The sequence below is a fragment of the Poecilia reticulata genome, chromosome 5 (assembly GCF_904066995.2).
Source record: "Poecilia reticulata chromosome 5, P_reticulata-male-v2, whole genome shotgun sequence".
In the NCBI taxonomy this organism is placed as follows: domain Eukaryota; kingdom Metazoa; phylum Chordata; class Actinopteri; order Cyprinodontiformes; family Poeciliidae; genus Poecilia; species Poecilia reticulata.
This window is the reverse complement of record NC_088834.1, coordinates 10,989,964-11,006,835: the sequence shown is the minus strand read 5'-3', so window position 1 is coordinate 11,006,835 and position 16,872 is coordinate 10,989,964. Positions and strand designations below refer to the sequence as shown.

General features: G+C 37.1%; 1 protein-coding gene across 2 annotated transcripts in view; it reads left to right on the top strand.

The window, feature by feature from the left end:
- The window catches only part of col2a1b (collagen, type II, alpha 1b), a 51,771-nt gene that overhangs the window by 8,390 nt on the left and 26,509 nt on the right, over positions 1-16,872 (top strand). For both annotated transcript variants that reach the window (XM_008408501.2, XM_008408500.2), the window contains 18 exons: positions 247-348; positions 1,157-1,234; positions 3,779-3,823; positions 4,705-4,758; positions 6,540-6,593; positions 7,212-7,265; positions 7,852-7,905; positions 8,001-8,054; positions 9,246-9,290; positions 9,393-9,446; positions 9,594-9,638; positions 9,803-9,856; positions 15,086-15,184; positions 15,341-15,385; positions 15,472-15,570; positions 15,749-15,802; positions 15,975-16,082; positions 16,306-16,359. In XM_008408501.2, coding sequence (XP_008406723.2) covers positions 247-348; positions 1,157-1,234; positions 3,779-3,823; positions 4,705-4,758; positions 6,540-6,593; positions 7,212-7,265; positions 7,852-7,905; positions 8,001-8,054; positions 9,246-9,290; positions 9,393-9,446; positions 9,594-9,638; positions 9,803-9,856; positions 15,086-15,184; positions 15,341-15,385; positions 15,472-15,570; positions 15,749-15,802; positions 15,975-16,082; positions 16,306-16,359 — 1,152 coding nt within the window. The remainder of the gene's footprint in view (positions 1-246; positions 349-1,156; positions 1,235-3,778; positions 3,824-4,704; positions 4,759-6,539; positions 6,594-7,211; positions 7,266-7,851; positions 7,906-8,000; positions 8,055-9,245; positions 9,291-9,392; positions 9,447-9,593; positions 9,639-9,802; positions 9,857-15,085; positions 15,185-15,340; positions 15,386-15,471; positions 15,571-15,748; positions 15,803-15,974; positions 16,083-16,305; positions 16,360-16,872) is intronic.

Sequence of the window (16,872 nt, the reverse complement as noted above, 5' to 3'; positions counted from 1 at the left end):
AAATATGAGAATATGAGAATATGGATGTTTGCTAACTAACCAAATAAAACTTTCTTTATGCAAACATTTCTTCTTATTCCTATTATTTGCATTTTTAATCATTTAATTTATTCTTAAAGCTTATATTTTTTGACAAACTTCCAGTTAAATTTTTATTAGAAAATGGTTTTATGAACACATTTGACTATATCTTGTTCTTTTCCAAGTATTTTTTAGGTTTATTTTAACTCTTTCTGCCTTCTTCAGGGGAGCCCCGGTCCTCGTGGCAGAGATGGTGAACCTGGCACCCCTGGAAACCCTGGACCCCCTGGGCCTCCAGGACCTAATGGACCCCCTGGACTTGGTGGAGTAAGTATCTCATGTTTTGGCTACAACATAAAGGAGCTCAACGCATATTCAAGCCTGAGAGTAGAGTAGATGCGACTGGCTAGAATTAGGAGGAGAAGGGGGTAAAGAACAGCAGAAAATAGTCCAAAAAGGACAAAAGATGTGTGAAACTGCAGGAGATGGGAGGGGGCAGAGATACAACGGCATGGATGCTGAGAGAGAATGGACAGAATGCCTCTCATTCTTTGCAGGAGAAAGGAGAAAGGACAGAGGGGAGGCTAAAGGGGGTGGGGGTGATGTGCTGAGATAGACCTAAGGAGGGGAATGCAAGGAGCTTTTTCAGTAGAGGGGTGAGAAGAGACTTTGTGAAAAAGGTTCACATGCCCTCTGTCTCTCCTTTGTCTGCATCGTGATTCACATGATACCCAGAAGCTCGCTATCTCTTAGAAGCTGATTCCCACTGTGGCCAAAATGATGCAAAAAGTTTTAGTTCAGTAAAGAAACAGATTGTGCCAACAAAGATAATTAGATTTAGAAAAAGTTAAAGCTTACCTTTAAGTTAGGTGGGTCATTAACCGTTATGAATGTATAATAACAATCCTTTCATCTGCCTTATTGCAACTGCTTAGTTTTTATGTTCACTCCTAAACCCTGGAAACACATTTTAAGCTATTTCCAGACCAACAGACAGATAGATTGAGGTGTCTTTTTTTATAATCTGTGAAGCACTCTGCTTTGCTGTTTTGCATGAAAAGTCCTGGGAAATAATATTTTATTGACAGATTTTTCATTTGTGGTCTGTTTTTTTTTTTTTTTTTTCCCGCTCCAGAACTTTGCTGCTCAGATGACCAGCGGTTTTGATGAGAAGGCCGGAGGCGCACAGATGGGTGTGATGCAAGGACCAATGGTGAGAAAGAGGCCACACCGAGACGGCCATGTGACCTCTGCCATGTGATGCGAAAACAAATCCAGGGAAATATTCTAAGTCTCATTCAAACCTTGGTACAAGAATCTTCTCCATATTAGGGTGCAAAGTTTAGTTCAAACTATTGTAGAAAAACATTATTTATTGTTTTGGTTTGTGTATTGTAAGCTGAAGTTGAATAGCAAACGAGTCATACATGTTAAAGACTTTGTTGAGAAACACATCATGTTTGTGTAATGTGTCAATAGGTTCACCATTGGAGTAAGATTTGGGTACTTTCCTGACTATGATCCCAAAATGTCAATGTTTTGATCAGTGAGTCACTTTTACTTTAGGGGTTACCTGTAACCTAGTCATGTATAGTCCTGTCCAGGGACCTTCTGCAAAATGTCTAGTCAACATAAAAACATCTTCACCTCTCTGTGTGAGCAGACACATCCATATCTGGCTGTTGCCATTTGTGATTTAGCTCAGTATTAGCATCAGTCTGAGTGATTAGTTGAATCCTCCATAAGAAGCCCTTCTGGCTCTTTTTGGACTTTTTTGGCACCCTTTCACCAGCATACCTTTTCCTGAGAAGTCATTTTTATGTAAAAAATAATGACAGACATATTTTATTTTTGGAAACAACCATGGTTGACAAAAGAAGAATAACTTCAAGCAGCTTTTAAAGCAACCATTTCTACCACTTCAGTCAACACATTATGAAAATTATGCTTACAAGTCATTTTGGGGAATGAGCAAATCATGTTGTTGTGATTTAGTTAGTTGTTGTAAGACTTTACTAGCTTTGCAGGTGTCTGAGTATCTTCCTATTACTATGTAAAATACTCTGAATTCAATGCAATATGCAACCATGACAAGTAAAAACAGGGAAACCTAAGCAAATAGTTTTCTATCATTCTTAAAACATTTTCACCTTAGGATTCCTTTGATGAGAAATGACATCTTGGACTCCAATGCATCTCTATCATTATCCATGTCAGACTGAAATTCAGTAAAGAGCAGGAAAACCAATACTGTCATTATGAAATAATTTGGGTATTAGATTAAGAAGTAAAAGTGACACATTTATCTACTGGCGTTGAACAAACAACACAAAATCCCAATTCCTGCTGAAAAATTAGACTTTCAGAAGGAGTAAAGGATGGGTGATTACTGAAGCAGCTATTGATCATCATTATATTTCAAACTCACAAAGAGCGAGGAGGAGCGCTCTGGGAGCTATTTAAGGATCCAGCTCGGCAGAGTTTCAGCCCAGCTGGGGTCTGTGGCAGGAGGGAGAGAAAGAGGGAGGGTGGGAGTGACTGGAGTGGATCATATCCCCACTTTTCACTTTGCTCGTCCTGATGCTCTCACCACATGCCTGTCTGACAGATCTCCACTATGCTCTGTCCTTGTGAAGCCGGCTCACATTTGCGTTGGCAGTTTTTCAGCTCCCTGGAGGGAGGTCAGCTGACCTGGACTGATGCTTTATGGAGCCCTTAATCATTTACTTCAACATCAATCCTGCATATATACATGCCAAACACTCTAGTAGCATTTTTACTGAAATGCAGACACACTTAAACACATATTCAGACATCCTGAGCATAAAAAGCCCCATTGATAAGCTTCTGCTCACTCCGGTTTGGGCTTCCCATTCCCACTGAAAGGTGACTTTCATTCACGTCCAAGGACCACTGTACAGTTCTGTGACATTTACTTTGGCCAGGTTCCAACATTTATGATTGAGGAAGCATAAGTACAGCACTAATGAAGGGGGACATGCTGTCACGAAGGAGAATGACTGTCAGAAGTAGGAGTTGGGGGGGCGAGGTTGTTATTTTTATAATTAACATCATAGTGGGAACTATTTTAGCACAAAGTTGCTGCTGTCTCCCACTTCTTTCATTATGGATTTCTCTTTTGTTTATCAGACAGAAAAGCAATTAGGAACGTCACACATCACCCCCTCGGAGTATAATTGCTGACCAGTGATGCATGAAGTTAACGTAAAAATTATTTTGGCGTGTGAATCCAGGCAGAAATTCTCACTGAGCAGATTAAGCTTCAGTCTGACCAAGCTGAGCTTCCGCTGGATACCTTAACCCTAAGATTTTAACCCAAATTCTCTTTAAATCAGACAAATGTGGTGGGATGGTTTGTTTTTTTCCTCTTTTGGAATAGCAGAAGCACATCTAATGGGCTTTAAACATATAGAAACTCACTTCCAGTAACAACACAGCTAAAAAGGGATCTGGGTATGAGCTTAAAAACTAAAAAAGAAGGATTGGAGCGAAGAGAAGGTCTTAATGCCACTGAGGAATTTCTAATGATTTATGGATTTGACAGGTAGAGCTGTTGAGCATTATGTAGCTTTGGGGCAAAGCAGGTGATGAGCATCTAAAGCTGCGAGTGATTCAAGTGGATATGTTGGTTATATTTTCCTCCAACATATTCAAACAGAGACATGAGAATAAATCTAATTGTTTTCCAGTGAAAATAATGTTTTTATGTCGTACCTGTTTCCTCTCTGTCCCTCAGGGCCCCATGGGACCCAGAGGACCACCTGGGCCCTCAGGATCACCTGTAAGTACCTGCTTTACTCTGAACACACCACCCAAGCTGGGAGGGGCCGTAGATGCTGGTTAACGCAGTGTACTCATGCTTCGGTCTTATATTTGTAAAAGTGCATGCTGCATTGCATGCGCTCTTTATGATCCACCTCAGACAGCTGCACTGACCTTCATAATACCACAGAGTTTTCAGACTCCAGGGAGGACAGCATATCACAAGCTGGCAGACATCTTTTAAATGAGACTGTGGGCTTTTTTTCCCGGCACCTTAGAAGACTTTCGTCTCCCAGCTGCAGCCTGCGGGGCTTTTTCCTGTGCCACATCCCAGACAGATTGCTGAACACCTGACAATTTACCTTTCATACTGCCCAGTGGGCTTACAAGCCCCCACCCTCTAGACACACACATGCACACAAACACGCCCTTCCTCTTTCCACTACAACCACACTTTAGCGCTTTCAGTCCTTCCTGCCAGCCTGCAGACAGTGCCACCTGCCCCACCTCGGTCCTTTGGTTTAATTACAGTGATGGGCTCAGATTCAGAGACGTTTGTCAACTTAACATATGATGCACATGCATGGTAGAGTCTTATGAAAGGAGGCATGACTTCTTTTTTTCACTGACAACAGCTCCTTATTTAAAAACGATTTAGTTATTGTTATTTATATCTGTTTAAAACATTTTATGCTTTTTGTCATAAAAATCTGCGAAAAATGGAAGAAAAAAAAAAGTGATACCTCAATTTTCAGAAGCCCAGCAACCTTTGAATAGTTTTTGAATCATTTTTGTCATATTGTTGCTTTTTAAAGAATCAACAATGAACAGCAGTTGTGTTTGTGAGTGAAACAGATCTTGCTCTCATCCAATCACCTTTCGCCTCCCTCATCTTCTCAGGGCCCACAAGGTTTCCAAGGCAGCCCAGGAGAAGCTGGAGAGCCTGGACAATCTGTAAGTACCCTGCTCTGAAATGTCCCTTCTCTTGGAAAAGCTCTGTAGGATTTGATACTTTAATATTAGCCTCTGTTATAACCTTCTGTCTGATTATTTACCGCTTTTTTAGGCAGATTGTTTTAGTTTTGTTTTTTTTTTTTTCTATTTTTTGTTCATGGCTTTCACATCTCTTAAGAAATTGATCTGAATTAAATAAGTTATTCTGAGGCTCCTTGTTGTTCCAAATGTAAAAAAAAAAAAAAAAATGTAATAAGCCTCTAAAGTCAGCATTTGTGTTTGGGAGGTGCAGTTCATCTGACTGTTGCCCACATAAAACAAAGTCAAGGTCGGAGCAAAAAACCATAGCTTTTTATTAAACTTACAGCACGCTTATGTCACAGTCTCTGTTTGTGAGTGTGAAATACAATGGAGAAAATAATCAGCAACACAACAAACAGGAGATACGACAGTTTGTTTATTTATTTATTTTTTAGTTCAACTGAAACAGATCTGTGTTCAGACTCCCAAAGCTAATGGAAAGCAGTGCAGTTTCCTGTCTGTGCTCCATTTCTTGACAACTCCTATCCAATTTTTTGTGCCCATCTAGTTGCTACATTTTGATGCCTCAGATTATCTTCAGTGATCCGTTAGGTCTCAGATTATGTGACACAAACATGTCATCACACTGGGAAAAGTTTGACAGTCTCTTTTCTTTCTGTCTTGGTTTCTTTTAACAGCGAACAAGTTTGTTTTTTCTCCAGTATATAGTTTTTAGATGTTATTGTTTTCTCTTCTTTTCTTCTGGAGTCAATCACTACCTCAAGACTTCCTAAACTCATGTTATCCATCTTTTCCCATCCTCCCTGTTCCCCTCAGCAGGTCGACAGGATGAAGTCTCCCCACTGCTGTGATAATCTGCTCATGTGGAGATCACACAGCCATGACTTTTTTTTTTTAAATGTGCCAGCACATCATTAAGTGTGATTAGAATCAAAAATCAGCTCCAGAAAATAATTGGAGAAGTCACAGTTTTGACAGTGTGTAGTTCAGCGAATCAGAAATGTTTGTCCTGGTGTTTCCTGTCAGAATATAAAATTCTGAATGCACTGCACTTCATTAGCTTGAAAAGATTACGATCACTTATCTGTAATACTAACATAGGGTGCCCTACGTAGAGATCAAACGTTGACACACGGTTTGATCTCTAGAATGAGGTAAAAATAACAAGTAAAAAATGTCAGCAAGGATGGATGAACATGAGAGCAATACAATTACAGAATGACTGTAATTGTTTCAGTCATCCTATAATTCACTGAAATTACAAGAAAGGTAAACTGAATACAAGGCAAGCTAAAGTTTGTATGTTTATGTTACTTTGTCCACATCTTTACGATTTCTTATTTTTTGCTAATTGTTTAAATTTAACAGTTAATTGAACCATTTCTTATTGTAAAATGCAGAAAAAAAGCTAGAACAATGTCACTGCTAAGGATTTTCTTATGCAATGCAAACTTATCAGTTTAAGCGTTAATTCATTTTTATAAACTAATTGTGATTTAATAAGGTAAATACCCATAAAGGTCAGAACTTAATTAAAGTGAAATTGTTTACTTGTGTCTTAGTTAAATGTTGCTCTTCTGTTTTTATCAGACCTGATCACAGAGAGAAAGGCAGTCTCTATTGTCGTCACTCATCAGTTAAAAATATAAACTGTGTGCTTGTTGCCCCCTGCTGGCTATAAATGGGAACTGTGACTCACCTTTTTTGTGTGTGTGTGTGTGTGTCTCCTACACAAACAGGGCCCCATGGGTCCCCGTGGCCCCTCCGGACCTCCTGGAAAACCCGGAGATGATGTAAGTGAAATTAATTTATTTAAAAATAATAATAATTATTATTATTATTGTAATAATTTGTATTTTAATAAAGTTTTTTTTATATCTTAACTATTTAATTAACTATTTAACATTTATTTTGATGGGTTAATTAAGAACTTGTAAATTACAGTAAAATTGTCATAATAATGAGATCTTAAACAATTAATTTTTCTTGCAAGACAAATTGTGCAATGTGTCAAAATGTGTGAACTACGGGTTTCCCAATTTAATGAGATAGAAATAAGAGTTAAGTTGCATTGTTTAATTGTTATTGCTTTGACACTTTATTTATTTAAACAAACAAAACTGTCACCTTTGTGGCGTTGAGTGATTCAATATTTCTTTCTAATTAGTTGATTTTAATTCTTCTTCCCTGTTTAAGAATATGTTTTTTCAGTGGGTTCACTTGTTCAAATGCCTGCTCTTTGTAATACCCCTCTTTGTCCACATGATGGCAGTAGACATTTCACGTTTCACATTTTGTCCACTAGGAGTACTCATAGCACTGCTGTCAGCACTTGCAAAAACAAAACAAACGCATGCAGAAAGACTAAAAATACATGTTCATGTGATTTACTTAATATGTTTCTATTTTAGGGTGAACCAGGTAAACCAGGGAAATCAGGTGACCGTGGACCCACTGGACCTCAGGTGAGTCCTTCCAGTCAGCTACTTTTTCTAAAAATGTCTATGCAGGAAGCTCATAAAAGACATTTTTATCTTGGGAGATGATACAATGTGCATTGATAATGGTAAACAAAATGAGTTAATGATATATTTCATTTTTTGGCACTTTGTTACTGCTAAATCTCAGTCACAGCAAATGTAACTTGAACTTTAAATAACAACATTCAACTTGCATACATAATTTTACAGAATAAAAAAAGTTTGTTGATTCAGATCTATATCAACACTGAGGAACTTCCTGCAGCCTATCTAGGTGTAAATTGTAAAACACCTGTCTTATTTACTGATTACAAGATTCAGCACTCACATAGGTGAACTAACCGCCTTTAAATAAGATTAATTATGTCAAAAGGTGGGTACATGTTTTTAGTTTGAGAACAATTTAGTATCAAAGCACAAGATGAACCCATTGTAACTTGTTAGCATTCTTTGTCTATTTTCTGCTTTGTTAAAAGCATAATAATAATTTAAAATAAAAAGCATGGACTTTGCCTTCATTTCCTTCACTGCAGTGACCTCCTCCAATGTTCTACTTCCTTTTGTTGCACAGGGAGCTCGTGGTTTCCCAGGAACTCCTGGTCTGCCAGGCATCAAGGGACACAGAGTGAGTTTGTCACCTTAAAGATTTTCTCCCCAAAACATGGAGCTAATAATTCTCAGATTATTGACTGTAGCTTCTCTGCATTATCACCTCCTCAGGGTTATCCAGGTCTTGACGGTACAAAGGGAGAAACTGGTGCTGTTGGTTCGAAGGTGGGAATTTGTTTCCATGTTGGATCTTTGTCAAGCTTGTACTTGTTACACAACATTTGAAAGCTACATTGGCTATTGCATCAGTTGGTCTAACGCTGAGTTTACCAGCTATCACCATACTGTTGGGAAAGAAAGAAAAGAAATTCTTATTCTTTTCCACTGAATATTTCAGATAAAAATGTCAAAATGTATTTCTTAAAGTAAGACTTTCAAGATTCTGATTTTAGAATAACAACAGAAAAAGATATATGTCTCTGACCAACTTCAATTCAAAATCCAATATTGCTGCGAAAGCTTGTATAGATCTAGTTGGTATTAAATCTTTCCCATAAAACCTGTATTTGTGAACATGTGCCTTTATTGGTTTAATGCTTAGAGTGAAAACAGTCATTTAAGCCCAAAACTCCTGTTCTCTGTCAGGTACAAGTCAGAGCCAAAGTGTTGATTTGAATCTGATAGATTTATTTTGATCACTAAATTCTTTTAAATTTATACTCATTTTACTGTGTTTCCTAACCATTTGAAAGATCACTGTCTAATTTCTTATTAGAAAGAAAGTTATTTGTTGAATTAAAATAATCTAGAATCCACATCTACTAAGGCTATTAATATCCTGAGCTAAATGTACATGGCTATTAGGATGTGTTGTTGTTAATCTGGTGATGGAGTAGAAAAAATGAAAAATCCCACTGATTTTCTGACTTTTTAGCCAGAACCTTGTTATGTTGAGCTTAACATTTTTTGTTCCAGACTCACTTTCTTAAAATCCTTGCTAAATGGAGTGCAGCATAAGCAACCACTGGTCCTTCTCGGTTCCCCTGCAGCTTCTGCCAGTTCTCAAAATATTCTCAGCTTCGCTTCCTTTTTGAGTGGTTTATATTTAAATGCAAAGATGAAAGTGTTTTAATGACTCAGCTGTTTGGTTTTATGTTAACATTATAGATAATTCAGATGATATTAACCTTGTAAATAGCTGATGTCCTACACATATGTTGCACTTGAACCACAGTTTGAGAACCATAGTTACTGGGTAAACATACACTAAGGTGTTTTATAAAGTGCTTAGACATTAAACTTCTAATTTTTCCAACTTAAGATGACAGATGACAATTAGAAGAAAAAAAACAACATTTTATTGAGTTTTGTGAAATTGTCTTGCCATATTAAGAACTAAATCTTTCTTTTTTTTAGGGTGAGGCTGGTGCTCCTGGCGAGAGCGGCGCTCCCGGACCCATGGTGTGTGTTCATTGGCCATACAAAAGCAGCACGTAAAAAAAAAGAAACACTTATTCACAGATAATAAGAATAGTGTCTTATTAAATTTTTTTTCTTGCAAAGGGACCTCGTGGTTTGCCTGGGGAGAGAGGACGTCCCGGGTCCACTGGAGCTGCTGTAGGTGCAACTTTCTTCACTAAAAGCCGGCTCTGGATTTGGATTTAACACGTTGTTTTTTGCCTTTGTTTGATCAATGAATTAAGAATGGTGAAGTGAAAATTATACACTGGAGCTTTGCTGTAACTTAGTGTGTTCTGGGCTCAGGGTGCACGTGGAAACGATGGCTTGCCCGGTCCTGCTGGTCCTCCAGTAAGTATCATTTTAAATATATTTTAACCAGCTTAAGATATTTGTATTTAATAAGTAACAAGTTCAGTTTACTGTGTGAAATTTGTGTTTTTACCCTCACTTTGCTAGTTGAGAGCCTGAACTCTAACAGCTGCATGTGTCACCTGTCTTTCCTCTTGTTTTAGGGCCCTGTTGGTCCAGCTGGAGCTCCAGGCTTCCCCGGATCTCCTGGTACAAAGGTAGGCAACAAAATGACCAAATCCAGCACCAACTCAGTTCTTACAGTTATTTTCAATAAAGTGTTGTTTAGTTTAGTTGTTTCTTTTTTTCCTGTATTTTCAAATTATTTACTGCTAATTGTTTTCTGAAAGAAACATATTAACATATTTGTAATAAAAAGAACACGTTTTCTGAAAGATTCATGTATTGACTTTAAGGAAGATTTTCTGAGGGAATATATTGAGATTTTGAAACAGAAGAGCTTTGCTCCATTTGGGCTGTAAAATAAAGAAGATGTTTTCTTTAGTTTCCATCTTTATCTTTTGATCCCAACACTGTATTTTTATGTCTTTTCTCTCTATGATTTATTCTTACATGATGGCAGAGAGACTCAACTCTCTTTTGTTTGGAAAGTCTTCTAGGAATTGTAAATGGAGGATCTCTTTTCAAAATGTAACAGCTTCCCTTGAATTTGCCATAGCAAAGACTGGAGAGAAGTGTTTTTTTTTTTTTTTCTATTGTGTTATGCATTTTGATGACACAAAATACTTAAAAACACATGATGTATTTTGCTTGCAGTGGATTGTGAGAAACTGTATGTGAGTTTTTGTGACTAGTCTAACGTCCCCTGATGGAAAACTGTTAAAAATATCATATTTCGTGCTTCTGTGATTCCTTGAGGAGTGTTTTTTGAGACCTGCTTTTTCTCTCTTTAGCATTTATTTATTACAATCTCATCTTACTGTTTCTTCTTTGCTCCTTTGAACCTTATGAGAAAAGCTTTGAACTGACTCCAGCATAGAAAAAAAGTTGGCTGCAGCACAGCTGAATAAACTGAACTCCTGAAAAGAAAAGAAGTGACAGTTTTATTTAGCTTAATGTACATTTTTATTATTTGTTTAAAGAAAACATGGCATTACAATATTTTGTGTAGTGCTCTCAACCTCATTTTGGTGTCTGTAAAAATGTAGACAATAGAAATAACTTTGTCAAGGTGAAAAGAAACCTGTCTGTTCAATCTAAATATTTTGCACACAAGTGTTTATGTCTCAGCAAAAATTTGTTGCTATTATTTAAATTTTACTACTAAAGGAATTCCATTCACCACCCTGAGGCTGCTTACCAGCAGTAAAATGTTGGCCCTTTCTCCACAGAAAGAGAGTTCCCAGAATAACTCTTTGGAATAGAGGCCCAAGTTTTTTCAGTGCTGAACCAAAACATCTGCTATATATTATTTACTTGGGTTGGTTGAACAAACTACAGAGAGGCCTAGAAAAGTCTAAATATTAGGTGTTTTGTTTAATAATATTTTAAAATATTATTTTAAATAAACTGAACTGACACAGAGATTTTTATATTAATGTTTTGATCCATAGTCATGTGAAAAACTAAGTACACCCCATGATTTAATAGTTGGGATCTTTAGACTTTGTTAGTTTCTTTCATTTCTGTGGAGAAATCTCATCTCATGATACTTCAGCTTTTATAAAGTTACCTGACGTTAGTTTATGCACAGTCATCTAAAAGTTGTATCACTGCATTTCAATCTATTTGAGGTCTGAGCTTTGACTAGGCCATTGCAAATCTTAATATAAATTTTTTTTTCGGCCAGTATGTTAGGAATTGCCTTCTATGTTTTGGATTGCTGTCCGGCTTAGGACTTAGGGTTAAGCTTAAGCTATTAGACACTTTGCTTCACATTTGATTACAGAATAATTTAGTAAACAGCAAAGTTAGTCATCTGACTAAATTACCACTCCTCCTCCTCTCTCTGTGGCTGAAGGATGATCCCAAATCATAAACACTCCACCACCATACCTGACAGTAGTCATTGGGTGATTGTGCAGAATTTCTTCATACACAGCAAGTGCATTTTGGCCAAACATCTATACTTTGGTCTTACAACCTAACATTTCATAGTTCATTCAGATACAAGTTTGCAATAATGGAAAATTCTTTCTCCTGGCAATCACTCCAAACAAACCATACATGTCCTCAGTTTTTGTAATTTTACTGTCATAAACCTTAATATTTGACTTGTTAACTGAGACCTGAAGAGTGTGAGATGTTCTTAGTTTTTTTCTCTTTTTTTTTTGCTAATTCTATGAGCTGTGTTTGGTTTGACATTAGCGTGAATTAGCTCCTTGCAACTGTTCGTTTTGCACATATGAAAAATCTTTCTCTCTGTAGTTTTAAAGACTTCATTTTGTTATGTATTCCCAAAAGATCCCATGTTTTCCACATCAATGGGCAACAATTGTCAACAAAATAAAATGATGAATGGTAAGGCAGTTACAAAAAAAGAAGAGGTGCCAGATGACTGGACAAGTACAGCAGAGGTTGAGGCAAAGTTGTTTGATTTGGATAGATCAGAAATGTATATGGAAGTATTTTTTATTCAGTTTCCTTCCACAATTTCTAAACAAATATTGAAAATCCAATCTTATAGAAACACAGATTCACTTTTGTGTCATTATTTTTAACATAATGTAATCACATCCTGTTGATTTTGTCATGTTTGCTGAAAAATGTTTGTCCAAGGAACTATTGCATTTCATCATTTCACAGGGCTTGTATGGCAAACTGGACACAAAGGAAGGAGAAAGGGAATTATTTTAATTGGATAAATAGTAGCAATAGGTTCAAACTGACATGCTTGTGATTAAGAATGAAAATAGGAACGTGCTAATTAGTGAAAGAAGTGGGTTGAGAATATGAGAGGAGTACACTGAGGAGCTAAATAATAAAAATAAGAGACTAAAGAGGACAGATGGAGGAAAGTTAGATTCAAAAAGTTTAGAGATTTAGTCTGGAGGAAGTGTGGGCAAACATGAAGAGGATGAAGAGATTACGGAGATGTGTTGGAGAGAGGGCTGTGATCTCTTTCAACAGATGGTTTAACACAATCCTTGATGGTGAGAATATGCTAACAGGGAACAGATATTCAATTTTAGAAGAACAATAGAGGACTGAGATTGATGAGTTTTGTCTTTGTGGGTCTAGAGAAAGCACTTGCTGCACCATTAGCAAATATTTTTCTCGTTATAGATAAGATCTGTTTGTGAAACAGCAGTTTCAGATACTCAAATAAGGATTGGACTGAGGGACAAAAGTAATCCAAACCATGCCCTACGTGAAAACATGCTAGTTTTTGTTTGGTTAGCCAAATATTCTGAATAAATCTTAGATGGGTACTAGAGACTGTTCCGATTTTAACATCTGTAGAAGAAATATCTAGATCAGAAATCAGTAACAATGTGCACAATCCATAAAGGCAGATCTATTCAGTCTCATTGTAAGCCTTGTGCTTTGAGCGACGTCATGCTTTATTATTTATTTTACATTTTATTTAGAATTTCTAATTTCACTTCCTAACCATTTAAAAGAAGATTTTTTGCAGTTTGTCAGTTTCAGTTTATTTATTTTATATTGGCTGTTATAGATCTAATTGCAGTGACTGTACAAAGTAAAGTTGTGTTGTTTTTGCATGTTTGACCAAGCTTATGAAGCTATAGTGTATTTAAGTGTGCTCTACTGGGATAGAGTTTTCAAATAAATTTGTAAGTCAGTACATGTATATCTGTGTCTAAAAAAAGAAATGCTTTAAGTCGACTCAGCTGCTTTTCTGTATCGGCTTGTATCGGCCGGTACTAAGCCTCAGATATCAGTATCGGTATCTGAAGTGAAGAAAGTGGATCGGTGCATCCAAAGCGGGCACAAACAGTGGTACTGCATTAGTAATGAGGTGATCCAGTGAAGTGTATGATGAAGATGCAGGACATACACAACGACAGTGAGAAGGGAGTGATGCAAAAGGGATCAGCTGTGTGTAACGTTTTGCTTGCAATGGTGATGGGAAGGTAGACCGACGAGGTTGCACAGCTCTGCCTATTCATTGGCTAGAATGTATGGAGACGACATTATGGTCTATGATGAGGGTTGGGATCAAACTGAAGAGAGCCTGGAGATGTGAAAAGATGTTCTGGAGAGAATAGGAATCATTAGAAGCAGCAGCACTATCCACTGTTCTGTGCTTTGTGCTTCAGCTCTGTTCTCAGACCAGAGGACAGATCAGAGGCTTTAATAACAAATTGGCTTCATCAGATATTATTTGAAACTGCTTGAAGAGGAGGAAGATTAGGATTAGGATGTTTGGTAAGTATGGATTTAATTCAAGCAAGCTGTGAGAGTCTTTCCAATTATATGTACTGATAACTGCTGATGAGATCACCTGATGCATGGACTGAGTTTCAGTTTTTGGTTTGCAAGCACAAGCAGTTTCTGGTAGCCACACATTGCTGTGACGAGGGTCTCTCCAAAATCATTTTGTTCTTTCTGTTGCCATTTGAAAAAAGACGAGACTGAGACCAGATTGCTACTCTCAGTGTCGCCCATATCCTCTTCTGATATGGGCGACATGGGCAACTTCCCAGGGCAGCTTCTTGTGGGGGAGTGGCATGAGCCGCTTTTTTTGTGTGTACCAAAATAGCAGTAATTTTCTATTATTTCTGATGGCCGCAAAGGTGGTTCGCCCAGGGCGCCAAATGGACTGGGACCTGTGGCTACTCTTCTTTGAAAGACAGTCGCACAAGATGAAGTTGTGTGAATGCTGTTGTACTACACCAAGCAAATACAGTCATGCAGATGCAGAACCAGTTTTGTACTACTACCTCTTTAAAAACTTGACAGATCTCTCCTAAGTGGAGAGTGAGCTGTGGGATTTAATCCTGAGCTCACTTCCAAATTGATAAATCCTGAAATGAGCTTAAAAATGATCAGACACTTTTAAACACATGTTATATATATATTAGGGCCAATAACTAATCATGATTGTACCTTTTTTCTTCTCTTTAATTAAACTTATAGAACAGATGATTCAACAGATGTCAGCTTTTTTAAATCAGTTAATAACTAAATGGTTTCCTGAGTGATAATTGTGTAAATTTGGAGCACATGTAATTGGTTTTGAGTTAAATCTGTGTTTTGTCTAAATAGCATCCGCATAGGGCAGTATAATTTGTTAATATACAGCTGGATAAAACTTTTAATAATAAAAGTTTTGCTCCTTCTCTAAATTGTTAATTCATTTTAATTGAATGAACAATGAATGCCTGGTTTTCTGGCACATTTCAGAAATATTTTTTTGTACCTTTGAAAGTTTATCAAAGTTCTGTAAAATTAAGACGATCAATTGCATGTGGTCAACACAAATTAATAAATGATTGCCCTTTTGTCTGTGTTGTACTTAGGGTGAAGCTGGTCCTACTGGCGCTCGTGGTCCCGAAGGAGCCCAGGGGCCCCGTGGAGAGTCAGGCACTCCTGGATCATCTGGACCCTCTGGTGCTTCTGTAAGTGATTCCATAAACAAAAATTTGAAAATAAAGATATGGGATAAACCATATTATTAATTCAATAAACCCTGACTTCAGTCAGTTCAAAACATATTTAATTATGAAGATGATTTATTTTAGCATATTTGCTTGTTTTGTCTCTTTTTCCTGCAGGGTAATCCTGGCACTGATGGTATCCCTGGAGCTAAAGGCTCAGCAGTAAGTTTTTTTTTTGTTTGTTTGTTTCTGTTGTTTTTGATCAGTCAGTCAGTCGACTTCACTTCCTCTTCTCTGTCTTTCTGTAGGGTGCTCCAGGTATCGCAGGTGCTCCTGGCTTCCCTGGACCTCGTGGGCCTCCTGGACCTCAGGGAGCAACTGGACCTCTTGGACCAAAAGGAACATCTGTACATACTTTATGACTCTATATACTTTATTGGAGCTCTGTTGTTTAGAAACTACCTGGCTTCTAATTTGGTTTACAGTACAGAAATTATGTTTGCTGCTAATTTCTCTTTCAGAATGATTAATCTGGAAAATGCCGTCCCTTCTTATTACTTCTCTTTATCTCCTCTTTGGATCTAGGGAGATCCAGGAATCGCCGGATTCAAAGGGGAAGCTGGACCAAAGGGAGAAATTGTGAGTTTTGTTTTCATTTTATTCATTTTGAATGTCAATTTTTTTGTTTTGTTTTGTTTTAAAGTAAATAAGAAATATTATGTTCCTTCAGACAAGGCTTTTAATATTTAATCTTTTTTCTTTCACTCCAATTTGATGGTGGTTTTTCTCTACAAATTGAATTTGTTGACAGGGACCAGTTGGACTTCAGGGAGCCCCTGGCCCTCAAGGAGAAGAAGGCAAGAGAGGACCCAGAGGTGAGCCTGGTTCTGCTGGACCTCTAGGACCTCCAGGAGAAAGAGTAAGTATCAAAAATCTAATTAAACTGGTTACTTTGAAGAAAATACAACAAGTTTAGAGTTAAAATTTCTGTTAAATTAATGCTTAACCTTTTGTTCATAATGAATGCCATGGTTACATCATGATAATGACATAGTTGAGCTTGTTGTTTCTTTTAAATACATATTTTATTCATGATGAAACCATAACTTTGATTTTTTTGTTTTGTTTTGTTTACTTCATAGGGAGCTCCTGGTAACCGTGGTTTCCCTGGTCAGGATGGTCTGGCTGGTCACAAGGTGAGCTATGGTTACAGAATAATATGTAACAAAAATATTTCTCAACCTCAAAACTGACAGTGAGAAGACATAAAGTACACAGTTTGAAAAGAATCATTTCTATTTGACAGATATCATTTCACCTCAAGCAATATTTAATCTTCCATTTGCTGACTTGTCCCAATTGATCTCAATCTGCAAAGTTGACAACTGGGAAATGATTTGTTAATTATTGTCTATCGTACGCCAAAAATCAGCAAAATTTTTGTCATTTTTTTATTGTTCCCTAGAGAGCATCGATTGATGTATAAATGCTTTATAAGCAAATTTATATTTTACTATTATTAATAATACTATTTGTTGTAGTAGTAGAAGTAGTAATGTATCAAGTCCCGGATGAAATTTCTAAAATATCATTTTTCAATTCTTCATAATTCTTAAATCAAGTTAAGTTGAATAAAGCAGCGTATAACTAATTAAATGACAAGGTCGATGACATGTGTAACGAGTCTGTTGACACCTCAGAGTTTGCTG